Genomic DNA, 27,178 nt, shown 5'->3' with positions numbered 1-27,178 from the left:
GGTGAGAGGGCCCTGCGCCATATGGTACTTTTGGGATGGGGGAATCCTGGGTGTACAGTTGGGGAGTGGGACAGACATGCCGGAGATGAACTTGACAGAAGCGGGTCGCTTGCCTAGGTCGGGAAAGTGTATGAAAGGCTGAAGCCGAACTTGAGGCAAAGATGGAATGGGTTGGGTCAGAGTATGAAAAAAAACCTCGTCGAAGGAAGCATGTTAGGAGTGTGAGGAGGGCAAAGGACAATAATGGTGCAATACTCAAGGCGGACGGTCGCCCGATCCATTGGGAGGAGGCCAAGGTGGGGGCGAGAGATGCCTTTTGCGGTCCCTGTCAGTAAAGATGTTGATGAGAGACCAGGGGGTGCCAGGCTGGAGGAGCGTGAGCAGGCACGTGGCCTCTTTCTGAGAGTGGATGCCAAAACAGAACGGGACCGATTGTCTCTGCCTATTGCACCAAGGTCCTGGGGCGTGATGGGACGCGTCCCGGGGCGCCGAAGGAGGTGGTTGGTGGGCATCACGGACAAACCCCCATCGCTGGCGTCCCGAAGGTGCTGGGTGTTCAGGGAGCATCGCGCCAGCTGGGAACCAGCTGTGGTCCCGTGCCTGAGTCAGGGCAATCCCTGCTGCCTATCCAGGCTGGGTGATGAAAGGATTGAGAGCAGCCCTGCGGAGAAGGGCTCGGGGGTGCCAGTGGATGAAAAATGGGACGTGGGCTGGTGGCATGTGCTTACGGCCCAGTGAGCTACGGCAGCGAGGCTCTGCACGGAGCCCTCAGCATGGGAAAGGTGTGGGCTTGTTGGAGCGGGTCCGGAGGAGGGCTGCAAGAACAGTCTGAGGGATGGAGCAACTCTCCTGTGAGGACAGGCCAAGAGAGTTGGGGTTGTTCAGTGTGGAGAAGAGGAGGGTCTGGGGAGACCTTATGGTGGCCTTTCAACACGGAAAGGGGGCTGATAAGGAAGGTGGGGACAGTCTTGTTAGCAGGGCCTGTTGCAATGGGACGAATGGTCATGGTTTTAAACTAAAAGAGGCCCCATTCAGACTAGATGCAGGGAGGAAATTGCATATGATGAGGGTGGTGAAACACTGGAAGGGGCCCTGAGAGGTCGTGGAAGCCCCACCCCTGGTAACCATGCAAGGTGAGGGCAGACAGGGCCGTGAGCAACCCAATCTGGGTGGAGATGTCTCTGCTCGTGGTGGAGTGGAGCAGGGATTGGACTGGTGGACCTGTAAAGGTCCCTTCCAACCATACCATTCTATGCATCTATGAATCTGTGGTTCCATGATTCTGGGAGTCTCCACAGCTAAGATTCTAAGCTGCGTCAGTCCTTTTTGTTGACCGGGCTGGGAGGGAAGCATGGGGGAGACCGAGGCCCATGCATCGGATCCCCAGTATGTGGAGAAAGGATGCCCAAGAGCCTGCTGGGTGCTGCAGAGAGGCACGTCAAGGACAGTGCTGCTGGTGGGGGTCGGGAATGGCAAATCCTGTCTGGGGAAGCATAGATCTGTCTATGATAAGGCCACCTGTACAGCGGATGAAGGGAAGCTGGTGGGTGTAGGTTGTTTTGGGTTGTAATAAGAAAGACCATTGCTATCATCCCTTGCGGTATCATTCCAGACAAGGTGTCTGACTGTGGGATGGATGGACGGAGGGATGCTGGAACAGCAGGGCTGGATGGAACGTCTGGATGCTGGGGGTGTACCTTGGGGCTCCATCATAGAGCCAGCGGTGTTTATTGTGTTTAATGGAGAGTTAGGAGCAGGAGTTGAAGGTTCCTTTTGTATTGACTGGAGTGAGCGAGTAAGTAAAGTTAGCAGAGCATCCGGAATGGGAGGTTGTTGTTGACTCTGTCGAGGGAGCTGGGGTCTGGTAGAGGGACGGGGATAGATGACAGTGTCAGGGCGATCAGGAGCATCTCAAGAGCAGATGGGAAGCGGTGCCATTTTCTCTTGTGTGGGAGGAAGCGAGGCCAGACACGAGCGCAGCCAGGGAAGCGAGCGGCTGGAGAGGGGGGCTGCGTGGAAAGGACAGCCTTCTGGCGCACGGGTGGTGGGGAGCACATAGCTTGTCTGAATACGTCTTTTTTCTGCACTAGGTAGGTAGGGAGTGTGGGTGAGGCCTTGCCTGGAGCACCATGGGGTCCTGCTTCCTAATGAGGGCAGGAAGGTTCTGGAGTGTGCCTGGAGGGGGCCTGTGGGCCCTTCCTATGGGGAGGGCTTAAGGATCCTGGGCAGAGTGGTGTGGAGACAAGGAGTCTGAGGGATGGCCTTGTTGCTCCAGTCTGCTTCCCGAAGAGGGCAGGTGGAGATGGAGTCACCAGTCCTGTTGCCTGGCCAGGGGACATGTGGGGATGTCTTGGCGCCGCACTGGGGGAGGGCGGTCTGAAGCTGGAGAGGGCTTCCTAGAGCGGTGGTGGATGCTTCACCCCGTTGGTATTGAAGGGGGATTTTGGTCGTAGCCTTAATGATAGGCTGTAACCGGTGGTCAGGCTGGCGGAGTAGGTAACAGTGAGAGGTGCCTGTGAGGTGCAACTTGAGGATGCTAGTGTGTATGGTGTCTGTTGTCATCTTGTGAAGTGGGGAACACAGTGGATCGAGGTGCCAGAAATACAGAAAGAGGGGTCTCGTCAGAGGCTGAGCATGGCGGGAGGCACCCGCTGTGTCTCAGAGACCTTCGGACATAGAGCGGTTTGCAGGGAGGAAAGGAGAGAGTGCTCCATGGCACCAAGCAGCGTGTGTGCGCGTTGCCTCATATGTGAAAGACTAGAAAGGCTTGGAGGGCATCTGTTGGGGGGCAATGGGAATGGGCAGAGGAGTGGAGTGTGCAGCTTTGGCGGGGATGGTGGAGGTTAGGCGGGAGGAGAGGGAGGGGCATTGTCTTTTTCTTGGCAACAACTGTTTGGGGATGGGGGCAGGAGAGGGAGGTGCCAATCTGTCTTCCCCGGTGCAGGGTGATGGCAAGTGATGGAAGGGACAAAAGCGATGGTGGGGAAAGCGTGGTGTGTGTGGTGGCATCCTGTATGGTCTTTGAGGCAGTTGCCTCTGGTGTGGTCATTGGGTAGAAGCTGGTTAGGCTGAGGGTGGTGAGACAGACAGGGGAACAGGTTGCCCGGGGTGGGTGAGGAGGCCGTGTTCCTGGGGATGGTGAGGAATGAGACATAGATAAAGAGGCCCTTGCTGGTAGTGGGGGAGGACAGAGCAGGTGATCAGCAAGGGCCCTGACCAAGGTGGGGGTTGGCAAATGTAGGACTGAGGTATGGCCAGCCCGACCGTGTTGTTTTGCTGCATGGAGTGGGGCTGGGTGGTGGTGTACCTGCTATGCTGGTCACTGTTTGCTTTTAGAGTTTGCTGGTGAGAGGTGCTGCAGGTGTTGGATGTATGGAGGGTCTGGCATGACTGGGGGGGACTGGGCATGGTTGGTGGGGTCTTGCAGGAGAAGAGTTAGAGATCACTTGCACAGCTATGATGTAGTAGCTAGTTTATTGTGTTGGGATCAGTAAAGGGAGGTATGTCAAATATTTAATAAGTACATCAGTCAGTAAGTAAGTGGCTACAGGTGGATTGGCTGTCAAGAGTCTACTAGTAATTGCTACACCTCATGTTAGTATGGGATACTCATGGCAGACGGTTGCCTGATCCATTGGGAGCATGCAGAGATTATTGCATTAAGGTGAGGATAGGTGTATTAAATGGTACATGCGTGCCAAAAAAGGTCACCTAGCAACCTGTGTGTGTGTGATGTTGAGTAAGGGATGTCTCAGCATTGATGGGTAAGCTTGGGAGGCATCCCTATTTGAGGGAAGCTGGCCGCTGTGCAGGGAGAGGGTGATGGACCCTGATGCCTGCAGATATTTATAGTGTAAAAGGTGGTTGAGGTGTAGACCTATTTTCTGCTGTGTTCATGCCGTTGTGGCTGCTTATCGTCAGCCTAGCCTCTGGCCTAAGGGTTTGCCAAGTTAGGTGCAAGGTTTTCACCGTCAGCCTTGGACAACAGGAATGAAATTGCTTGGGCCTACTTGCTGAGCATGGGCGCCAGACCAGAGTTCTGTGCCAACAGGAGGAGCGCATCTGTCTCCAGGGGTCGGTCGGTGGTGTCCGGGAGGTGTGCTCCTCTCCGGCTTGGTGGGAGCGTTGGGCAGGAAATAGGGGTTTGCTTGTCAGTCTCTCGGTGCTTTGTGAGGTTGAGGGAATGCGTCTACGAGGTGGTGTGTGGAAAGATGAGCTCTTGGTGTGGCCCAGGCCAGTGTGGATGGAGGCAGGGCTGGTGACTTGAATCTGGTGCCAGATGGTGCGGTTGGAGGCAGCCCTGCTAAGGGTGGATATGGGAGGAAGTGTGGCAGGAGGTAGGGGTGTCTCGGGGCTCTGCTGTGTGGAGGGCTTTCCCAATTGCTGTCGGGACTGCCACAGTCAGGTCTGAGGGGTGGCGGTGTGGAGTGTGGAAGCTTGTGTGGGGTGTGGAGGAAGTAATGGGCGTGGGTGGAAAGGTAGTCAGTTGTGGGGGGGGATGAGTGTGGGGCATGGCCTGGGCTGTGCCTGAGAGGTGAGGGGTATTGTAGTTAGGGCAGGTTGCTGCATAGATGGGTCAGGGGGTTTGAGGGGCCGTAGCAGAGAGGGAAAAGAAAGAAAGTGGTGGGCCAGATGCAGCAGCGTGAACCTAGCCAGTGGTGCAGCTGCTCGCTTGCTTGCTGCACCCCAGTAGGATAGGGAAGAGAATCAGAAAGGTAAAAGTAAGTGAGGAAACTGGTGGGCTGAGATGAAGACAGTTTCATAGCGAGTCACACAGCAGAAGGCACGCAAGCTAGCAAAGCCTAACTGGGTCTGCTGTTTCCAGCACAAATCTGAAATGTGGCCCTAGATGAGCTAGTATGGAGAAAAGTAGTTCTAGTCTAGTGAAAAATAGCACACTGGAAGGGGGATCGAAGGAAAGGGGAGGGGAGAACCGGGGCAGAAGGAGGCAGTGATGTGGGTGTCTTGGCCGAGGGCTGCTGCTGTTGTTGTAGGGAGTATGCTTTACGTATGTATGTCTGTCACGAATGTCACGAGGTGGGCCTGTGTTGGACTGCATGGTGGGTTCCAGTATTAAGGGAGGAACAGGAGAAGGAGGCGAAGGCTTGCGGTTATGGGCATGCCGTGTCTGGCCATGTGGAGACTTCTGTGCCGTGGATGGTCCCCGGGACCTTTGCTCTTGGTGGGGGTGTGTTTTCCTCGCAGGCCCTAGGCCGGGGCTGATGAGGTTCACAGGGCGCCAAGCGGTGGCCCCGCCACGCCGGTCGGCTCCAGCAGCAGCCGCCCCAAGGTCAGAGCAGCGCTGCTGGCCAGGCCACGGGCAGAGGAGGCTGCGGAGGCCTCCCTGCTCCTTCCCCGGGCCAGGAGGGCAGAGGCCGGGCCTCCTCGCCCCGAGGAAGGACGGACTTAGCCTGGACCCGCTGCACCGCGGTTACGAGCCGCGGGCCGGCTCCAGCACCTGGGACAGCTCCCGCCGCCATCGGGACTGCCTGCCCCGCTGCCCTCCCATCAGCCCGTGAAGTCTTCGCCGGCATCCTCCTGTCCCGCTGGCAGCGCCAGTCAAGCCATGCTCTCCTCCTCATTACCATTTTGACACTGAGCACCCGCTGACAAAGACCAACAGACAGGCACTCATCACCACCGGGCCCAGCTCAACGAGCTTTCCCTCCTGCCGAGGCACCCAGTCACCAAGAGCATCATCAACACGTTCTGTTAGTGAGCGAGCTAGCTCCCTCCAACCTACAACAAGAGCCAGGCAGTCATCACCACCTACATACCAAGTGAGCCACTCAGCTGGTCCTGGTGACCATGGCCAACAAAGTTAGTTCCCCACCTCCAAGCTGCACCCTTGGGCCACTTGGCTCCCTTCATTAGTGACAGATGAACGCTCTCCACCAGAATGACTTGTTGCCTCCACTGCAGACAGGCAGGCTTCACCATCACTGTTGGGACAGTCAGTAAAACCCTCTAAAGACCAGAGACACGCATAGTCATCTTCACCACCAGACAGACCCTCCTCACCGGCAACACATTCAGCTACCTCCATTAAAGAAGGCACACACCCCTCTCCATCCTTTGGCCACAGTGCTCCTGCATTAGCACCAAGACAGACAGACACAGCTGGGGACAGCAGGGAGACAGAGACTAATACTGACCGAAGAGAGAGCCAGGAGACACAAACAAAGAAAGAGAGATGCTACTGGGAGGGGGCAGAGGCACAAAGAGAAAGTAGAGCCACGAGGGCAGAGCAGAGAGCAAATGGACAGCAGAGGGACAGAGCAGCAGAGCAAAGAGCAACGGCCAAGAGGTAACAGAGAGAGAGAAGGAAGACAGGCTGAGAGCAAGCAAGACAAAAGGCACAGAGAGATGGAGCAGAGAGGCTGAGAACAAACAGACCACAGGCAGAGAGAGAGAGAAGACAGGCAGGAAGGGAGGGATAGCAACACACCAACAGAGGATAAAAAGAGGCCTATAGAGAAGGCAGGGAGATGTAAGAGCAGCAAAGAGACACATAGAAATGCAGCACCCAGAAAACAACAACAGTGATTCAACAAGTGGAGACACACACAGGAAGCCAAATAGAAGCAAGTCAGAGAGAGAGAGAGATGGGAGGCGGGGTGTGGGGGGAGAAGGAGGCAGCAGGATGGGAAGAACTGAGAGCAAGAAAGAACAAGAACAGATAAAAGAACAATAAAAGACACAGAGGAAGAGACCAGGGGCAGCAGAAGTAGACAGAGAGAGACACAAGACCAAGGACACACACTACATGGAGGAAGGGAGCAAGGGCCGAGACAGAATAGATACAGAAGAAAGACACGGGAGGTGGGGGTGGGTTGAGAGCAGACAACAGAGGGAAGATACAGATAAAAAGAGAGAGAAAAGAAAACAGGGGAGATGACAGAGAAGAAACCCAACAGAGGAGAGACAACACAGAGTGCAGAGGGGGACAGGGCTGACAGAGAGGGCCAAGGGAAAAGAGCTACACAGGGCAGAGACATTCAGAGAGACAGCGGGAAAGGGGGGAGACAGGGAGAGAGAGCAGGGGGCGAGGCAGAAACAGACAGGCCCAGGGACACAGAGGCATATTGGCAGCTGGGGCAAGAGACCAAGACCAAGAGCCGTTGCAGGGAGAGAGACAGACACACACAAAGAGAGCAGGGAGAGGGAGAAACACAGAGACAGCAGGAGCCAGACAAAGAGAGACAGGGAGACAGACAGGGGAGAGAAAGGCAGAAAGAGATAGAAAGGGAGAGAGGCATAGGGCAGAGAGACATGGACACACAGAGATAGGGAGGGGGAAACACGCAGGGGGAAAGCAGAGGGACAGAGAGGAGAAACAGGTAGATATGAGGAGGAAGGCACAGAGAGACAGGAAAGAGAGACAGAGAGGCATGGAAGGAAAGGGAGGGGGAAGACCAGGAGATGAGAGAGAGCACAGGATGGACAGACAGGGGAGAGGAGAGAGACAACACAGACATAGTGACAGGGAGAGACAGGGAGGGAGAAGAGAGATACAGGAGAGAGAGGGAGATGGGGGTAAGGCAGAGTACAGGAGAGGGGCCGGGGCGGGGCAAGAGAACACACACAACACCAAAAGAGGAGGACATAACAAGCAACATGGAAGAGAGAGCAATGGACAAAGACACAGGCAGGCAGAGGACAAGAAGAGGGAGCTAGCCAGAGAGCAAGGGAGCCCTCACCACCACCAGTAGAGTAAGCTACCTCCAGTGAAGACAGACAGATGCTCCTCACCAGCATCAGCAACTGACTCCATTAGTTAGCACCAGGACAGAGACAGTGAGAGAACAAGAGACCAAGAAAAAGAGCATCCAAACAAAAAAAACCCCAAAGCCCCCAAATAACAGATCAAGGGTAAAGGCTAAAAAGCTGGGGCGGGGAAGAGGCAATGGGAAGAAACAGAAAAAAGCCAATAGAGAGAGACAGCAGTGGGAGACAGGGACACAGAGACACCGAGAAAGCAAAGCACCTACAGAGAGCAATAGAGCACATAGTAGATCAAGCAAGAGTTAAAAGTTCAAGAGAAAATGGGAGAGAGAAAGACATTAAGAGAAATACAACAACAGGCTGAGAGACAGACAGAGACAAAACTAGAGATACATAACATAAAGCCAGGGAGAGAGCAAGGGCAAGAGGGAGAGCACTACAGACACATACAGAGAGACAGAGACAAGAGAGAAAGGCAGCCAGAGAGCATGGGATAAGAGAAAGACAGGTAGTCAGACAGACAGCAACAGGTACAGAGACAGAAGTAAAAACACCAAATATGAGAGAGAGAGAGAGAGCACCTTACAAACAGTGAAAGAGCATGAACAAAGAGGAGAAGGCAGGCAGAAAGGCAGGCAGACAAACCAGGACAGAAAGAGAAACAGAAACACACAGATTAAGAAACAGAGAATACCAGAGAGACACAGAGAACAGGGGAGGGAGACAGATTAAGGGAGAGAAAGTCGCCAAAAGCAAAGAATGGCAAAACAAGGAGACACCTCAAGAGAGAGATGAAAGACCAATAGACAGGGGTGGGGGGGAAGCACAAAAAGGGAGAGAGAGAGGGAGACAGGGGAAGACACTGTGCAAGATCCCACACCCTATCCCAGAAAGTAGACTAGAGCAGAGTAGAATAGAACTAGACAATTTCACTTGGAAAGGACCTACAACAGTCATCTAGTCCAACTGCCTGACCAAATCAGAGCTGACCAAAGGTTAAAGAATGTTCTTAATGGCATTGTCCAAATGCCTCTTAAACACTGACAAGTACAGGCATCGAGGAACCCTATTCCACTGTTTGACCACCCTCTCAGTAAAGAAATGCTTCCTCGTGTCCAGCCTGAACCTCCCCTGGCACAGCTTTGAACCATTCCTGCAGGTCCTATCACGAGATACCGAGTGGAAGAGATCAGCACCTCCCTCTCCATGTCCCCTCCTCAGGAAACTGCAGAGAACAATGAGGTTACCCCTCAGCCTGCTTTTCTCCAAACTAGACAAGCCCAAAGTCCTTAGCCGCTCCTCGCAGGACATGCCTTCTAGCCCTTTCACCAGCTCTTTGGCCCTCCTCTGGACTCATTCCAGCACCTTCACATCCTTTTCAATTTGTAGCACCCAGAATCGCACATGGTACTCAAGGCAAGGCCGCACCGATGCTGAGTACGGCAGGATGATCACCTCTTTTGACCAGCTGGTGATGCTGTGTTCAATGCACCCCGGGATGTGGTTCACCCTCTCAGTTTCCGGGGCATGCTGCTAACTCTTACCGAGCCCGCTGTCAAGTGGCACCCCCTGGATCCCTTTCTGCAGGGCTGCTCTTGGACCACTCCTCTCCCTATTTGGACTTGTGCCCAGCATTACTCCACCCCAGGTGCAGAATCCAGCATCGGGACTCATTCAGTTTCATCACATGAATCGCTGCCCTGTGCTCCAATCTATCTAGATCCCTCTGCAAGGCCTCTTATCCCTCAAGAGAATCAACAGCACCTCCCAGTTTGGTATCCTCAGCAAACTCGCTAATGATGCATTCAACTCCTATGTCGAGATTGTTGATAAATATATTGAACAGAACAGGCCCTAGAATAGAAACCTGAGGAACGCCACCGGTGACCGGTCGCCAGCCAGATGTAGCCCCCTTCGCTACAACCCTTTGAGCTCTGCCCTTCGGCCGGTTCTTCGCCCGGCACGCCATGACCCTGCTCATCCCACAGTCTGACAACTTGTCCAGAAGGATGCTGCGAGGGACAGCATCAAAAGCCTTACCAAAATCCAGAAAAACTACGTCCGCTGCCTTCCCTTCCTCCTCTAGGTGGGTGTCCTTATTGTAGAAGGAGATCCAATTAGTTAAACAGGACTTTCTCTTTGTGAACCCACACTGACAGAGCCTGATGATTGCATTACTCTTTAAATGCCTTTCAACAGTACCCAGTATAATCATCTCCGTTATGTTTCCAGGAACTGAGTTTAGACTAAGAGGTGTCTAGTTCCCTGGGTCTTCCCTCAAGCCCTTTTTGTAGATAGGGATAATGTTGCCTAGCTTCCAGTTGGTGGGGACCTTCCCAGACTTTCAAGACCTTCAGGAGATGATCAAGAGGGGTCCTGCTATAATGTCCACTAGCTCCTTTGGTACTGTGGAATGAATGTTCAGCCAATGCAGATAGTCCCTTACCAGTTTGGGGTCCGCAAAAGGAAAGACACTGTTCCTACACTGGCAGTCCTCTGACTCGGGGGACCGGGCAGCCAAAGGCCTGTCAGCTTTGTTAAAGACTGAGGCAAAAAAATGCATCGAACACCTCTGCGTTTTCTTCATCTCTGTTAGTCCAATGACCATCCTCAACAAGTATCACTCCAACCTTTTCGTGAGACCTCCTCTTGCTATTAACATACTTAACAAAGCCCTTCTTGTTATCTGAAACAACACTGGCCAGTTTCAAATCTAACTGAGCTTTGGCCTTTCAGGTCTGCTCCCTGTCTATATGAACCACAGCTCTGTCATCTCCCCACGAGGCCTGACCTCGCCTCCGGAGATCGTACGATTTCTTTTTGCTCTGAAGCTCCACGAAGAGTTCCCTGTTCAGCCCAGTGGGGGTTCTGGCCCACTTGCTTGACTTGTGACACAGGGGAATTGCCTGCTCCTGTGCTTCTCAAAGGTGGCTTTTAAAGACTGACCAGCACTCGTGGACTGCTAAGCCCTCAAAAGCAGATTCCCAAGGGACTCTGCTAACTCACTCCCCAAAGAGCTTAAAGTTTGCTCTCCTGAAGTCCAGGGGAGCAACTCTGCTGTCCTTTTTTCTCATTACACTGAAAATTTTAAACTCAACCATTTTGTGATCGCTGTGGCCAAGACAGCCACCTACCATCACATCCCCCACGAGTCCTTCTCTGTTCACAAATAGCAAGTCTATGAGGACATCTTCCCTAGTTGGCTCTCTGAGTACCTGTGGCAACAACAAGCTGTCTCCTACAAACTTCAAGAATTTCCAAGACCTGCTCACGACAGCAGTATGATATTCCCAGTTGATGTCTGGGAAGTTGAAATCTCCCATAAGGACAAGGGCTGCCGATCCAGATGTTCCTCCTAATTGCCTATAGAAGAACTCATCAGTGCTTACATCCCGGCTGGGCATTCAGTCATAGACACCCACAACAACATCTCCTTTGTTTTCCATCCCTCTAATCCTCACCCAGAAGCTCTCGACCACACTGTCACTACCCATAAGGGCTGTACAATCAAATCTCTCCCTTACATAGAGTGCGACACCTCCGCCTCGCCTGCCCTGCCTATCCCTCCTGAACAGCCTGTAGCCCTCCATCCCAGTGCTCCAATTGTGGGACTCCTGCCACCAAGTCTCACTAATAGCAATGATATCATAGCTCTGGGAGCTGACCAATGCTCCTGGTTCGTCTGATGCTCCTCGTGAGCCTTGCCCTCTATCCGCCTGCCCGCCCCAGCAGAAAGGGCCCTCACCAGACAGGCTCCCATGCCGGACCCCCTCTATATTGAGCTGCCCCTCGCAACTGCTCCCGCTCCCCCTGAGAGGCCCCTCCCTGCCAGGCTTCCCCCCAGCTGCAAACGGCCCCTCACTCCAAAGAGCACACCAGCGCCAGGAACACCAAGACAACTACATCCCTCCCCAAACAGCACCGTGACAAGACTGCCACAAACCCGCCAGACCCACACCGGCACCACTCACCCACGCCCAGACACCAAAGACTTTGGCTCCTCACGCCAACCACCCCTGCTTCTGCTCCTCTCCCCTGCAATGGCAACCTCCTCCCATACTCCACAATGCCCACCAGCTGCGGGGATGGGCACACAGACCATCACCCACCAGGCTCACAGGTAACTCGCTCGACCGCTGCCCACCTCCAGCCACTGGGCTCCTCAGCTCTCCCTGGGACCCTGGCAGAGAACTCAGGTGCCCCCTTCCCTCCCCACAACAGCTTACTACTCCCTCCGTCCCCCTGCCCCAATTCCAGCTCATCCGACCCACCTAATAAAGTACAGGCACACCACCTCCTTCCTCCAGCCCCGACCCGGGCCCTGGGCTCTGGCATGCCCTGTATGTGGCCCCTGCCCGGCACCCTGAAACCCACGCTCCTCACCCCTCCCAGGGACCCTCTCCGGCCCCGGCTGCCTCTCCCCATCCTTGCTGCCATCACGCAGGACCACACCACTTACGAAGGATTACGACGCTTTTTATTCCCACACAGCCATTTCACAGAGTACAAACACAAGACAAGACACCGACACAGACAGTCTCCCCCACACCCACCGGCACCCCCAGGCCACTCTCAACTCTACCGCCGGGTGTCCCGACGCCACCCCGTGCCCACGGACCCCGACCCTGCTCTCACCCTCAAAAAACTCTGCCACGGCACACCACGCAAACAAGGGAGGGAGTTCCGTCCCTCATTTCTCTGGCTCTCACTCCTGCCCATCAGAAAGCACCCCTTTCCAAACATTGGGACTGGCTTGTCACCACCACAGCGCACTAAGAGGCTTCCCAGATCCCCGGGGATGAGCTCGGCCCTCCACCACGCACCTCAACGAGACCTCTGCTCTGGAGAGCCAGAGGGCAACGCACTCCCAAGGTGTCACGACATCCGACGACGATGTCGTGCCACTCCAGCCCATGACCTGTGCTGCAACACCTACCTCTGGCCGAGTCCGTGTGCTCGCAAGACACTGATGGCAGCTCCTGAGGACTGTGGAGACTCGCGGCCATCCATGCGAGGGGACGGCATGCGCTCCGTCCCATCCCACGCTACCGACAGGGGTGCGGGCCGCCTACAGTGCGTTCTATGAGGGAAAGCCTGGGAAAAAGCTGTAACCCCCCCCCCCAAGTCCCACATCGATGATGGAAAGCTGCAAAAAAACCCCAAGTCCCACATCGATGCTGGCAAACATCCAGCTGCGCCTGCCACACAACACCTTCACGGTCCACATCCAATCTCTCTCCATATCAAGTCCCTCTCTTGCCTCCATGCAGCAGGATGGGTCGGAGGCAGCTTGGCCGCTGTGGGGGTGCTGTCTCCTACCCTACAAAGACTCAGGCTGACGTGAGAACAGTACTTGGCTGGGCGGTGGAGCCGCACCTACGAGGTCAGGTCCCGCAGAGCTGCGCACAGCCACAACCACAGCCATAACCACAGCTGGGCTGCCACCAGAAGGGTCACTCGGGCACGGCGCTCCCCTGAAGAGCTGGAGGCTGCCAACACAACAACAAGACCAATGTGAGCTGGGGCCCCGGCACATGCACAACAGGCACCTCCTTTCCCCAAGACACCCCAGGTGCCCCGCAAACCGCACCAGCCCCGCACCCTCCTGGGTGCCCCATCTCATGACCGGGCCCCCCCTCCCACAAGCCCCTTGTTGGCCTCCAGACTCTACCCATGGCCTCTACTCTACCCTGCCACTGCCCTGCACCACGCTATATACCATCACCGCTCTTGCAACTGACTGTCTGTCAGCTCTTCAAAGTCCACCATCGTTGGCCTCACAGCCCTCAGGTGCCACGCTGCCAAGCACCTCTGTCCTCTGGGAATGGCGCGCATCCAGCTCCCTGCCCTCCACCTCCCTCCCAGCTGCGACATGCCTCATGATCCAGCCACCCACCCTCCCCACACCACTCGCCCCTATGGCCCCTCAGCTCGGGCACAGAAGCACCCGGCTATGCTCGCCCCGACTCCTCCTGCACCGCCCCCGGTACTTGCCCCTGCAGCTCTTGCCATCCCCTTGCAGCGTCCCCGTCACACAGCTGCACAGGGGTCCGTCCGCCCGGCTCGTGCAGATCTGCTCGCAGCCTCCGTTGTCCTCGCACCAGTCTGATCCTGGGCATAAAGAGCAAAGGAGGACACCTGAGCGATGCGCCCAGACCCCAAGCCCCCGATCTTTGGCTGCCTAAGACCCGCACTCCCTGCTACAACAAGGGGGCCCACAAGAGCACGCCCGTCACCTGCCGGGCACACCCTCACGTCACACGTGTTGTGGGGATGATGCTAGGACCCAGCTAGGCTTCCATCGTCCCCCGTGATCCCAAAGCAGCACCTAGTCTGATGCTCACAACCCTCCGGGGGCCTTTGGGGAAGACAAAGAGGAGCACCCACAGCACGGGGCCAGAAACAGAGCGCCCCACAACACCCTGGGCTTCCACTGCCCACCCTGCTGTCATGCCGGCTCCTGTGCAACCGCCCACGGACCCCTAGGAACATATATCCCCAAGCAAGGTGGACCCCCAACGTCGCCCACACCTGCACCCATCCGACCAGCACACGCATGCCCTCCACCCTCATCTCCCAGCAGCAAAACCCCCAAGGGCTCTCTTGCACTTGTCCCGATTCCTGCTCAAAGGAACAGCCTCTCCCCACAGGACACATGCACGCACGCTCCCTCGCCCTGGGGTCCTGCTGTGCCCAGGCACCGCCCTGCAGCACGCTGACGGGCTCAACGCGGATGGCCGACAAACCCCCCCAGCCTTTCTTGGGGTCACACACACACTTACGCTTCCTTCTAATAGGCCCCACCGAGATGATCTGCTCCTTGGGCTCCTCGGCAAACACGCTGGCCTTCCTCGTGTGCTGAGGGCAGTTCTACGCAGGGATAAATGCTGCCTCCATTACTCTCAGCCCCTGACTGGGCCCCCTCCATGCCCCTCCGGCCGGCCCAGCTCCCGAAGGGACCCTGCGATCAGCCTCACAGAGCACGGGTCCCAAGGCGACCTGCCCGTGGCAGGTCTCTCCTCCTGGCACCCAGAGGGACACGCGACCCTCCCAGCCTCGACCCCGGGGCTATGTCTCCAGCCGCCTCTCTGATGCTGGGTCAACCGGGCTTGCTGCGCTCCGCCGGAGCCCTGCAAAGCGAGTGACCCATCCCTCGGCACTTGTCCCACTTACTATTTTGCAGGAGTATTTCTCCGAATCACAGAGGGAGACAGCGCAGTGGAGGTGAACTTCATCATAATCCCCGATGAACTTGAAGACGGTGACGTGGAAGCGACACGTCAACGACACCCCATTCTCCTCTATGCCGATGGTGTTGTCCTTCATGTTTTGGCACCTGTGCAAAGCACTGATGCTCGCCCCGGCCCTCCCATGACCAAGACCCTCCCTCGAGGGATGCCGCTTGCCCCTGTCCCCATAAGGCCCCTCGCCCTGGGTCCTGTGACAGTGTGCTTAGATCCCGCCGTGCCCACCTCCTCTGGATGAGGGCGTTGCGCCCTGCCTCTGTAGCGTGACCTCTCTGTGGCACTTCCAACTCTGTCATACTCCCGCTTCCCAAGACATCTCCTCCACGATCCACGTCCCCCCATCTCCTACAGATGCCCCGACTCCCGTGGCCTCGGCGACATGAGGAAGGCCACTTCTCTCCACAGCCGGGACTCCATCGCCTCTGGCTACTCTGCGCTAAGCAAACTAAATCCTGCACTAACAACGCAAGTTGCCCTGTGCCCCACCCTTTCCAGATCTTAGTCAACCATCTCACTGACCGAAAGGTCCCCTGCTCCAACTGACACCGCCGCCCCTTTGAGCGCCCAGCCTGACAAAAAAAACCAGGGCATGCTGGGCTGCCTGGCCCATGGTCGCTCACCCTCCCTCGATGATGAAATAGCGCAGCTTGTCGTTGCTGTCCCGCGAGGGGGTAGCATAGCACTTATTCAGCATCAGGATCAAGTGGTTGGAATCGGCCCCGACGACAAAGACCCCCACATAGAGCACGTCCCGGGTGGTGAGCACCACCTCACCCTGCCGGTAGGGGTGCTTGTAGGATGAATTCTTGTACAGGGCCATCTTGGTCGTGAAGCTCCCTTCTTGCGTTGGCACCGTCAGGTTAATCACACTAATGATGACAAAGAAATACTGGCTCGGACGGGGGAAAGGCTACGAACCCTCAACTCGGCACCTTGCTTCGGACCCTCGCCGCCTCACCCTCCGCCTGCCTGCCCGCTCCTGCACCCATGCGACGGGAGAGGCCGTGCAGCTCGCCCCAGCTCCTACCTGAGCATCGGCCGCACGACCGAATCCAGGGAGATCTTGATGTCCAGCTCGTAGGCACAGGAAAACTCCACGTTGATGGTCCGGTCCCGGGTGATGATATTGCCTGTGTTGTTCGCGCTCTCGATCCACACTGTGTTCTTGTACACTATGTGTGTGCTGTTTGACTGCAGAAGGAACGCAGGGCATCACTGGAGACCGGCCGTCTCCATTCCCCTGCTCCTAATGAACATGCCAGCCCCTAAACGAGCCGCACAACAATGAGGGCCCCGCAGCCCCTCCGCCACCCCTGGCCAGAAAGGGTACGGTTCAGCAGGGCTAGGAACCGCTGGGCAGCATCCTCAGTCTACAAGACCTGCCTCTGTTTTCCTCAACCCCCACCCCATGAAAGCACCTCCCGAGCATGGCTCACACCAATGCATGCCCCACCCCGCCCTCAGCGTCAAGCCAGGCCACTGCAGAGGAGGACTGCCTGGCTGGTATGAAGATGCACCGCCTCGATGCCCCCCACGCCAACAAGTTCCTCACATATGTAACAGCTCAGAATACACAGACCGCTCTCCTCAGCCTCCCAACTACCCCTCTGCCCTCTCCTGCATCCTCTGGTCCAGGACACCAGTCAGTGAGGCAACGGTGACCCCACGTGCTATAAAGCACACCTGCGACCTACTGCCTGAGCACGAGCTGCCCTGACGGGTGGTCAGAGCTACGTGTGCATTGCAGGCGCCGGTCGACTCTCGGGTCCCTTTCGCCCCATCAAGCCGCCTCCCGAAGGCATGCTCTCCCCGCCTCCTCTGCCCTCAAGTTGCACGAATGAGAAGACACCCAAGATGAACAGCCTGGCTTCTGCTCCCAGCCCCCTGTGCCCCGTACCATAGCTCACCTGCACCACATTGCCACAGTTGCCTTTGGTGTTGTTGATCTGGAAGGAGATGAAGTCCTCCCCTTCGATGCCAGGGCAGTGGCGGTCGTTGACCCTCACCCCCTCACGCTCAAAGCCCAGCTGGAACAGCTTGCACTTTGAAATGGACACCTCCATTTGGGCGGCTTTGCAGGTCACCTCCGCATCAATTATGTCATGGGTGGCTGGAGGAGAAGACGAGACAGCTGCAGAACACCACAAATGGCACCACAGGTCCAGGCTGCCGGCCCACCTGGCCCTCCTCCCCACCACCACAAACGGGACAGGATCGTCTCCTGCAGCATGCCCTGCCCGTCCGACATCCCTGCAGCTCAAAGAGCTCCCGAGCCAGAGATGCCCATAAGGGGCTCTCCAGAAAACCTGCTCCCTGCTCCCATCCTGAACCGCTCACAGTGGCAAAACTCCATTTCTGCAAATGTCCCGGCCCTTGGCATCTCCCTTCCCGAAGCCCCAGCTGTACAACAGCCTAACGCGTGCCCGTGCCGCTTGGTGACAAGCCTGCGGCCGGAACCAGAGGACTCACTGTTCCCGTAGGGCGGGGGCTCGATGCAGCCGCACAGCTCCCCGCCATTGTCCAGTTCACAGCTGCGGTTGGGGCAGTCGGCGCCCACGCAGGGATCTTCCACCACTCCTGCTAAACAGCACAAGACAAAGTGCAAACACAGTCTTCACTCTTGGACTGCAGGGTAGGTGCCTCCAACCATCACGGGCCGCCCCCACCCCAGCAGCCCCTCTCCCCCTCTCTCCTGCCGGTTGTGGTCCCGGCGGGATGCGGCTCCCCTCAACCTGGATGGCCCCTGGCTCTCTTACAGCAATTCTCCTTCTCGATCCACTCAGTGCCCAGGATGCCAAAGGTACGGCAGGCCTCGCCGTACGCAGCCAGCGAGCCGCACAGCTGGACCTTCTTGTGGTTGTAGCAGCCGTCCAGAAAGCAGGATTCGTAAAAGGGCAGGGGGTCCAGGAGGCCGTAGCAGGGCTGGAAGAAGCCTTTCATGTCCGTCAGCTTCAGGCAGTAGCTGTCGCTCTGCAGCTCCTGGATCTGGACGTTGTCGCAGGAGGCGGCGTACTGCGAGTACTGTAGCTCGTTGCAGCTGTGGGCACCGGACAGGTCGCGGGGGCTCCCATCGTGGCCGGCCCCGCTCCCACTCCCGCCCGGCAGGGAAGGGCCGTCCGACCGCTCACCTCTTCTGCATGCCGTTGGTCTTCCAGCTCTGCGCCAGCAGTACGCTGCTGACCGCCGGCTTCCCCCGCAGCGTCGCGTAGTCATCCGTCCGGTCACCGTTGAAGTTGCCACAGAGGCCGCACACCTTGTTCTGCAGCCGCTCCCCAATGGTGATTTTGATGACGTTGAAGCCGTTGTAGCGGATCTGGATGTCGGGGCTGGAGTCGATGACCAGGAAGCCCTCCTGGCTGAAGATCTTCGTGGAAAGCCCCGTGACAAAGGGGATGCTCACGTGGCTGCCGTTCACCTGGCACGGGAGAGGACACGAGGCTGACGTCCCTCCCGTCCCCTCCACCTATGGATGCGAGCGTGAGCCACCCGCAAATGGCTCCGCGACCACCTCCCACTGTCCTGGCCATGAAAATGCACCACCTTGTCTTTGGCGGGGGCCGGCATATACTCCTCCTCCTTCCAGCCTGACTGATCGCTCGCTCTGAGCACACTACCACCCTTAAATGCCTGCACGAGGCTGTGCCGCAAAGGGAGACCTATTCACGTGCAGAGGCTCTAGCTTGGGACTCATCGCTCAGCAGGAAAGGGCACAGATGGTGCCCTTCAGAGACCAAGCGACACCGCAGCGACAGCCAGCCCTCTGTACCCCTCTGCTCAAAAGGACGGCTTAGCTCGCACCACCAAGGTGGACGGGTACGTGACTACAAACTCTCGGGCTGGACATCCTGGCCTCCTTCCAGCCCTTTTGTCCCAGCTGGCATCCCCCCGCAAAGCCCAATGGATGACAGCCGTGTCCTTCGCCTGTACAGCTGCCTCGACCGGGACACAAAGCCACCGATGGACCCTACCAGGACTCTTGCGGAGACCGTCGTGCGGCCCCACGTGCCATCCTCCTCTGCTCGGGACTGGTCCCCTAACGCCCAGCCCGCAGCCCCGCTCTGGAGGAGGCGGATGCCCCTGACGAGACCTTACCTTGACGGTATTCCTGTCACTGATGAGGATCTGCTCCTCGTTGATGTAGAAGTACACGGGGGAGATGATGGTGAGGTTGGGCGAGGACCACTTGTCAAAATTGATGATGAGCTGGAAGGAGAAGTCGGGCAGCTTCTGGCAGATGGTGGAGAGGACGAAGGCGCAGTTGGCGGGGAAGCGGAGGAAGGCCCCGTCGAAGGTACGGAAGACGCCGCCACCTGCTGCCAGGCAGAAGGAGCTCCTGGTGCTGAAGCAGCCACGGACACCATTGCGCAGGGCGCACTCCTCGTCCGACTTGCAGTGCCGCGGGTCGCACTGGATGAGGTTGCGCCGGAAGCAGCGGCACCGGCGGGTGCAGTCTCCATTCCAGAAGAGCTGCTTGGGCTGAAAGAGGAACCCATCGCTGGCCGGCAGGGCCGGGGACCCCTGCCCTACCCTCTGCGGATGCTTGGGCCAAGGTTTACACCCCTCTGCTGCACGGCAAGCGAGAGCGGGTAACGAGGACGGAGAAAAAGGCGCAAAGAACACGCTGGCAGCTCACACCTACCCTGCAACATCTCTGCTACCCATAGGCACAAGGCAACTGCACGTTTCCACTACCACCACAACCTCCCTCACCTCTCGTACACGCAGAAAAAACACAGCATGCTAAATACCTCCTTGACCTCTTTCTTGTGCCCTGCTGGCCACCAACCTGTCCACTAGGGTCCCCATATGACAGTACCCCGATGCTGGCTCCTTACGGCTGCAGGGCTTGGCAAAGACACCTTATGCAGCACGGTTTCACTGACACAAAATACAACCTGCTATAATATGAGCAATGCCACCAGCACAACACCCTGCTGAATCAAACTCCCGAGTAACATCCAATAGCTACAAATAAGTGCATTTCACGTGAAATAGTAAACCCGTCTCACATGGAATACCTAGAACAACGTGGTCATACAGTACTGGACTTTGGCACTCAACAAATCCAGTCTTCCTAGTGCCCGCCCTTTCTTCCCCTCCTCCACCAGTTCCCTCCCATGCCTGCCTGACACCCAAGTGACCCTCACCCGACAACCCTGTGACGATTTTGCCAGACAGAAAGACAGCACGCTGTGGGATGACGTCCCTCTCCACTCTACCCCTGGTACCGCCTAGAGCTGCAAAAGCCCTGTGCTGCCACTGCATCATCCCTACCCTTGCTGACAGCCATGGTTTCCATCGCTAGCATGGTACCAGGCTCTCGCCTTGTGGAGTCTTACCAACTCCACTTTTCCACTCCTCTAGGAGATACAATTCCCACGGGCCCTCGGATTGAGGCTTCCTTGCTCTACGCTGGCCTTCCTCACACCGGAGCTCTGAAAGAGCGGCCATGTGAAGCTCTCGGGCTGGAAACGAGACTGGCGCGGGAGAAGTGCTTCTGACATGTAAGCAACCTGACGCGAGTGCATGCTGGTAGTCAGATCAGACCTGGACCCCAGCCCCGACACAGGGAGTCCTCCCGCAGGAGCGACAGTAATATGCTCTGCAGCTCAGAGGAGGACTTGGGACATTGCAGGACAGCTTGGCCCCAGCAAACACCAGCAAACGTCCCACAGACCATCGCCGGGGCTTCGCTACGGACCCCGCTTCGCCTCTCTGCGCTTCCACTCGACATACGTCTGCCCGCTCTGCCCCTCGTTCCCCGCTCACTCTTGCTTGGTGCAAAACCACCAGACTTCAGAGCTATCCCCAAGCATGGCTGGGGACCGGCAGACATGCATGATGCTGATGAAGGAGAGGACCTGTGCCTCCAGGCCCTGTGGAGCAGTCTCTCTGCCTGAGGCTACGATCCTGGCAAACGGACCCAGCGCGACACCCAGTATAGGCCCGGCCCGACTGCTGTCCTTGCTCAGGGCACCAGACTCTGCCCAGAAATATCAGAAAGAGGGTGAGAGAAAGCCTTGAGAGAAGGACACGAGCGGCATACCTCATAGTATTTGCCGTCGGAGTAGCAGCCGCAGTTGTGGGGAAGGATGCAGCTCTTGCCGTTGAGGACGTACCCGGGGTCGCACTGGCATCCCTCCACGCAGTAGTGGCTGCAGTCACTCTTGAGCCGGATGGCGGCACATCGGGGCTGGCACAGGGACACGCAGCTCTCGTAGTGGCTGTTGGGGGGACAGCTGACGGCTGCGATGTTACCAGAGGACAAAACGGATACAGATTAGCACCCCGGACAAAACCAACTCGGCGGCCAGCTGCACCTGGGGCCATAATCCCCACCGCTGCTGTCCCTGGGCAGCTAACTCCCCTGCCAAGGTGGTTAACACAGACCACGTTGCCCAGAGAGGTACCCGGAGCAACCAGGCACGCAAGTGAAGGGAAAAGGCAGCCTTTGTCCCTCCGTCCTACGCTGCTTCCCAGCTGCCTAGTCCAAGCTGAGCAATGCTTCTCTGTTACTCACCGCTGTCTCTGAGCTCCTGCGCACCAGTTTCTCAAGAGCCCTTTCCCCGTGTTCCCTGCTCCCCCGCAAAAAAACCCTGCTCACTGACGCCAGATTAACGTCTCCCTGCAGGAGGGATTCTCGTGCTGGCCCTGGGGCCTTTCAGGTAGCATACGGAGCCCCCATGCCCTCCATCTGGGGACGCTTTTCAGGGGACATGTTTTTGCTGAGCTGTCGGAGCGTGAAGCCTGTGAGGAACGCTGCCTGTGCCCGAGCAGGCCGCTTCTCCCTACACCCCACTGGGGACCATTTTGAACCTGGCATGCGGGTGCTGGTTGTGGCCTTGCTGCCCCTGCCCTGTGAGAGTGGTGCCTTCTGAGCCATGAATTTGCTCGTTAGAAGGAAGAACAACACAAATTTAATTTTCAGTCCTGTTAGCAAAGACAATTACTTCCCATCTGATTTGCCAGTTAGATCGGCTGCCAGAGAGGCTTGCGGCCCCCATCCTCGGGAGCCTAATTGAACATTGCATCGTAATCTTATTGACGAGAGCATGCGGCTTCATTAAAGCAAACACGTACTCCTGGCTTTGAAGCCAACTAATATAATTCCTGTTTAACAATGGAGGGACGGCCAATACCTTGTGAACTTGAGGCTTCCCCCTTTCCATCCCTGCTCCCGCTATACTGCACGCAGTTTGTAACAACTCCAAGAGAACATAGAGCCCTAGACCCAATCCCACACCTCTCCCTCACCCAGCAAGTGCGGGAGGGACCGGCTGCCGGGCTCACAACCTCCCTCTCCCTGGTCTGCAGACAGGTTGGTCTGGTGTGCTCGGCGGTGACTACGTGCACACCTAATGCACTGCTGTAGCTCACCGCTCCATCGCCTGCCCCCTTATCTGGCAGGAAAGGAGAGGATTCCTGGGGCCATCCCCAGGCACTGACCAGGGGGACCCGGGACATGTTTGGATCAATGGCCTGGAGGTAGCAGGCACCTTCTAGAGCTCCATGGGGTGCTCTGCTACCTCTCTACAAAGTGACCTCCAGCAAGTGCTACAGCTACAATGGACAACCCCAGGAAGCACCTCTAGAGAAGAAGGACCCAGAGGCAGAGTGGCACTTACAGCACGAGGTGAAGTTCCTCCAGCCAGTAATGGCGATGCCCTGCGTTTGGCATGTGCTGGCATAATTCTGCAGCCAGCTGCAGGCCGTTTGCATGGCTCCCCCATCGACGCAGGTGTCAAAAAGGCAGTTCTTGTAGAAGAAGCCGGGGCTGATCTTGCTATGGCATTTGGCGAAGACACCGCTTTGGCTCGGGATGAGGCTGCAGAGCTGCTGGGGTTTCCAGAAGCCTTCCACCTTCCCGCAGGCGGGGCAGCGGTCACCGCAGCCCACGCGGCAGAACGCATCCCGCTTTGCCCAGCTCTGGACAAAGTCAGCGACGCTGGCAGCTGGCGTGCCACCCATGGCTGCCAGGTCGTCTTCGGGGTTGCCATTGTAGCGGCCGCAGAGGCCGTAGGTCAGGTTCTGGAAGCTGCGTGGGACGGTGACCGAGAGGAAGGTCTTCCAGTCGTACACCACCTTCAGCCCAAAGTCGGTCTCGACCACGATGTGAAAGCCGAAGGCAAAGATATTCACTTTGCCCTGGCCCAGTTTCAGGGGCAGGTAGAGACGCTCATCGTTGATCTGCATTGAAAGAAGCAAGATGCACCCTGAATGGGAATGACAATCGAAGCTGCTGCGGGAGGATACGAACGAGGGTGGCTCAGCACTCCCAGAGCAAGGTCCCCGCTGGGCCCGCCTCTACATCCCAAACAAGGCAGCCAAAGCGGAAGCCCCCTCCAAAAGCTGTGCCTGGCGGCACCCTAGGGACAAGCCCGAGCGTATGCACTTCCCGACCCCTGGAAAACCTCACGAGCCATAAGACCTCTTGCCTAGGGAATCGGTCTGTGGTTTGGAAGCCACAGCAGGGAAGAATAACCACCGCCCTTGTGGCCACGCACTCACCAGCACAGTATATTTGTAGGCTCGGTGGATGACGATGTTGTAATTGAAGACCTCCACTTCGACTTGTTTCACCCACAGGGCCAGAGAGGTGTCCCGATCCTCGTTCTTGGCTGTGACGGTGAATGCCGGGAAAGTGTCCGAGCGCTCCGACCTTGGCCGGGCTATCGTGGTGCACAGGACCAACGCGCAGCTGCTCTGGAAGTCAAAAGAGTAGCCATCAAACGTCAGGTAGTGTCCATAGCCAGAGATGATGCAGGAGGCGTCAGTGCGGACATGGCAGTAGTAGAGGCCGTTCTCCTCCAGGCAGTACTCGTCGTCCTTGCAGGAGACGTTCTCGCAGTACACGCTGTTGTCGGAGCCGTTGCAGTAGCAGAGGAAGTGGCAGGCGATGTCCATCCAAAAGGTCTGGTTGGTGGCCAGCTGGCGCCCCTCGAAATTGCAGCCACACTCGCCGCGGGGAACACAGCGTGTGCCACGGAAGGCGAAGCCCTCGTCACACTGGCAGCCCTCTGCGCAGGCGTCCGTGCAGACAGGGCCTGTCGCCAGGGTCTCACAGGTCTCCACGCAGCTCATGCACTCCTCGAAATGGCTGTTCTCTGGACAGGCGAGAGCTGCAGGGCCGACAAACGTGGAGCATGAGTTCCCAGCTCCGGCAGCCCTGGGGCAGCATGGGGTGGGGGAACAGGCAAAAGGTGGGAACGGGATGAGCGGTGACCGATGCGGGGGAAAAAAAAGCAGCTGGGAAACAGTCCCAGCACCTTGCCAGCCACCGTCTCTTCCCATCCCCTTTGCCACCCCTTCTCCTCTCAGCCATCGCCCTCCTCACATCACAGCCCTGTCCCACCACGTGCTGAGCAACACCTGCTCCCACTATTTTGGAGGGTATGAGGTCAGGGCTCCCCAACGGGTGCCTCCCTCAAACCTCCGCGGCGGAGACAGGGGCTGCCTCCCCACCACGTACTTTCAAACTGGAGATTTTTCACATTCACTTCTGAATTACGAATGTTTTCCCATCAACGGCAAGTTTATAGCGACAGAGCTAAAAACAAGCGTTATTCAAATTATCCTCTGGTGGTGGCGTACGGCACTGTCAGACACCATCTGCAGCTCTGGAATGCTCCTACACTGCATCATAAAACTTCCAATGCCTCCTGAAATGCCACCCTGAAATCGCTACATTGGGAAATCTGTCTCTGCCGGCACGAGTGCTACTTAGAAACTACTGTCAGTATGCGGGGCAGCGCTGCCTTGCCTTCAGGCTCGTGAGATGTTGCTTTCCTACCGCAACTTCCCTTTCCCTTCCGTACGCTGCGCAGGAGAGCGTTTTGTACGTGCCGGCCCTCCTCACGGCAGAAAGCTTTACTGGGCATAGCTCTTTCGAAGGCAAAGCTGATCTTTGGTTGACCGTTAGGGAAGAGAAGAGGAAAATGGCTCCAGATTGCCAGCATTTAAGCACCTCCACCCCTACCCCTTCATATGACTTTGGACAAATAATGCTGCCGTTAGGGCCGTCGGGTCAGGGCCTCCCTCCCAAACAGCCCTTCTGCTATTGAGTGTCTTCCAGGCTGGCCACAGAGAAGCACCCTCTGGGTAAGGGGTACCCACTGGAGATGAAAGAGGAGGCGGGGGAAAGAGAACCTGTGCTTTTCAGCATCCCATAAGAAAAGCTGCTCTACCTCTGTACACCCACAAGCTCCTGACAAAAAGACTTTGCCTGAGGTCGGCGGGGTCTACGTCCCCTTCTCCCCATCCTGGGTACTTAAAAGCTTTGGCGGACTCACGGCAAAAACTGTGGCTCCTCCACTGGCCGATGTCCACCTCGGCGTTCTTGCAGGCGCTGGCGTAGCGTGCCACCGAGTCGCACAGCTCCGACCGGTTGCCTCCACTCTGGCACAGACGGAAGAGGCACGTCCTGTAGTAGGCCGAGACGTTGACCACGCCGTGGCACTCCAGGAAGGAGCTGTTGGTAGGGTCATTGATGATGCCGCAGTTGGAGCGGCTCCTGTAGGACTTGAGCAGCTCTGAGTCGTTGTTGCAGGCCTTGAGGAGGTCCCCACACTCCCCGTTGCAGATCTCATCGAATGTGGTCCAGCTCTCCAGGAAGAGCTCCAGGTTGTCTGTGCACTTGCCCTTGGGCAGGCAGAATTCATTGCTGGCATTGCCGTCGAAGAAGCCGCACAGGCCCCCAGTGCAGTTGAAGTAGGCGGTGGAGAGGTGGATCTCCAGGAGGCCTGAATCATAGTAGCCAATAGCCAGGAGCCCCTCTGACTCCATCATGGTGCCGTTGTCGCTACGGTAGATTTCCAGGCGGCTGGAAGGGTGGAAATAGGGCAGCTCCACGTCATAACCGTTCACCTACAAGTAACAAGCGGATCGAGACGCTTCAGGGAGGCTGACGCGACTTTGCACGGCCATTCCTGCCTGCCAGCTGCACGGTGCTGGGTACACCAAATGCTTACTGACCGGGACCCCACCGCCCAAGGCCAGGAGCCTCCTTCAAGTGGGAGGATACGCTGTTTCCTTGCTTTTTGCCCCACAAACAGAGAATTTTTTTCCAGGGAAAAAACAAGTTGTAGGAGACAACCGCAACATCGGGAAAGTCTCCAGAACTGACTCAGCAAGCAAATGGAATAACGGCGCTGTGACAACAACTGCGCAGGCACCTAAAGGGCCTCCGCGCCGTGGTGGCCCACACGGGCTTCCTCCAAGTGCCGCCATAGTGCTCGAGGCCCCAGCCTGGGGGAACAGTCCGGGGCCACAGACCCACAAGCCCCTTTCCAAAGGGACATTGGATCACAGCGCGAGCCACCGCCTTCCACCCCGGGGTGGGCTGCCCTGACAGCAGCACCTTTACCTTGATCTCTGACAGGCTGGTGCCTCCAATCTTCACCTCCTGGCCGACTGCCTGGATCCGCACGACGCGCGGCCCGTTGGGAGTGGATCCGGGCTTCTTTTGGCTGATGTCCACTTCAATGAAGTCCGGTCTCTCCGGGCAGGTTTTGAGCAGCGTGTAGGAGTGCTCCAGCGGATAGGGAAAGGTGACGCCGTCAAATGTCTGCAGCACCTGGTTCTGCCCCACCAAACACAGGCTCTCCCGCTTGGGGTAGCAGCCCCGGTAGCCGTTCTCAATGGTGCAGACCTCTCCTTCAGGGCAGGTGGTGTTAAAGCACCTGGCATCCCCGCCATCCTCACACTGGCACTCCACTGTGCAGTCTGCTGCCGCCCAGAAAGACTCCCCGATGGCATAATACCGGCCGTCCACATCGCAGCCACACTTCTGGATGGGGACGCAGCGGTCCATGCTGAGGACGTGGCCCTCGTTGCACTCGCAGCCTTCGGCGCACGGGGAGGCGCAGGCCAGCGGAGCCGTGAGGTCTGAACATGTGGCAGGGCAGCTGCTGGTGCACACCGAGTAGTGGCTGAGAGCTGGGCACCACACGGCCATCGCTGTGGGCGCAGAGGGGAGACAAACAACAGGGGTACCATATTACAGCATGGTTCGGGGCCAATTACCTCTTTCCCATCGACTCACAACAGAGACAACAGAGCGACCTGGGAGTCCCACTTGATGGTAGAATTGGCCCCTCCATTTCCCTCCCCTGCCTCCCCAGCCGTTCCGCTTGTGCAAGCAATAGCTTCTCAAAAATGGCCGCAGAACTGTCAAGCCTCCCGCAGCTATTTAATGCTACAAGCGAGGA

At 57.2% G+C, this 27,178-nt stretch overlaps 1 protein-coding gene across 4 annotated transcripts in view; it reads right to left on the bottom strand.

Annotated features, from left to right (window-relative positions):
- Positions 1-12,184: 12,184 nt before the first annotated feature.
- The window catches only part of TECTA (tectorin alpha), a 35,111-nt gene continuing 20,117 nt past the window's right edge, over positions 12,185-27,178 (bottom strand). For 3 of the 4 annotated variants that reach the window (XM_041125245.1, XM_041125246.1, XM_030022129.1), the window contains 16 exons: positions 26,335-26,927; positions 25,262-25,835; positions 23,481-24,091; positions 22,598-23,159; positions 21,019-21,218; positions 19,065-19,448; positions 18,101-18,387; positions 17,729-18,009; positions 17,442-17,552; positions 16,880-17,082; positions 16,000-16,163; positions 15,593-15,841; positions 14,899-15,061; positions 14,508-14,595; positions 13,720-13,836; positions 12,185-13,214 (listed from right to left, as the gene is read on the bottom strand). In XM_041125245.1, the coding sequence (XP_040981179.1) occupies positions 13,102-13,214; positions 13,720-13,836; positions 14,508-14,595; positions 14,899-15,061; positions 15,593-15,841; positions 16,000-16,163; positions 16,880-17,082; positions 17,442-17,552; positions 17,729-18,009; positions 18,101-18,387; positions 19,065-19,448; positions 21,019-21,218; positions 22,598-23,159; positions 23,481-24,091; positions 25,262-25,835; positions 26,335-26,927 (4,700 nt within the window). In that variant the 3' untranslated portion in view covers positions 12,185-13,101. Of the gene's footprint in view, positions 13,215-13,719; positions 13,837-14,507; positions 14,596-14,898; positions 15,062-15,592; positions 15,842-15,999; positions 16,164-16,879; positions 17,083-17,441; positions 17,553-17,728; positions 18,010-18,100; positions 18,388-19,064; positions 19,449-21,018; positions 21,219-22,597; positions 23,160-23,480; positions 24,092-25,261; positions 25,836-26,334; positions 26,928-27,178 lie in introns of those variants that run through there. The other variant, XM_041125247.1, reaches the window with a different exon arrangement.

Source organism: Aquila chrysaetos, chromosome 8 (assembly GCF_900496995.4).
Source record: "Aquila chrysaetos chrysaetos chromosome 8, bAquChr1.4, whole genome shotgun sequence".
NCBI lineage: Eukaryota > Metazoa > Chordata > Aves > Accipitriformes > Accipitridae > Aquila > Aquila chrysaetos.
This window is presented reverse-complemented; position numbering and strand designations above follow the sequence as displayed.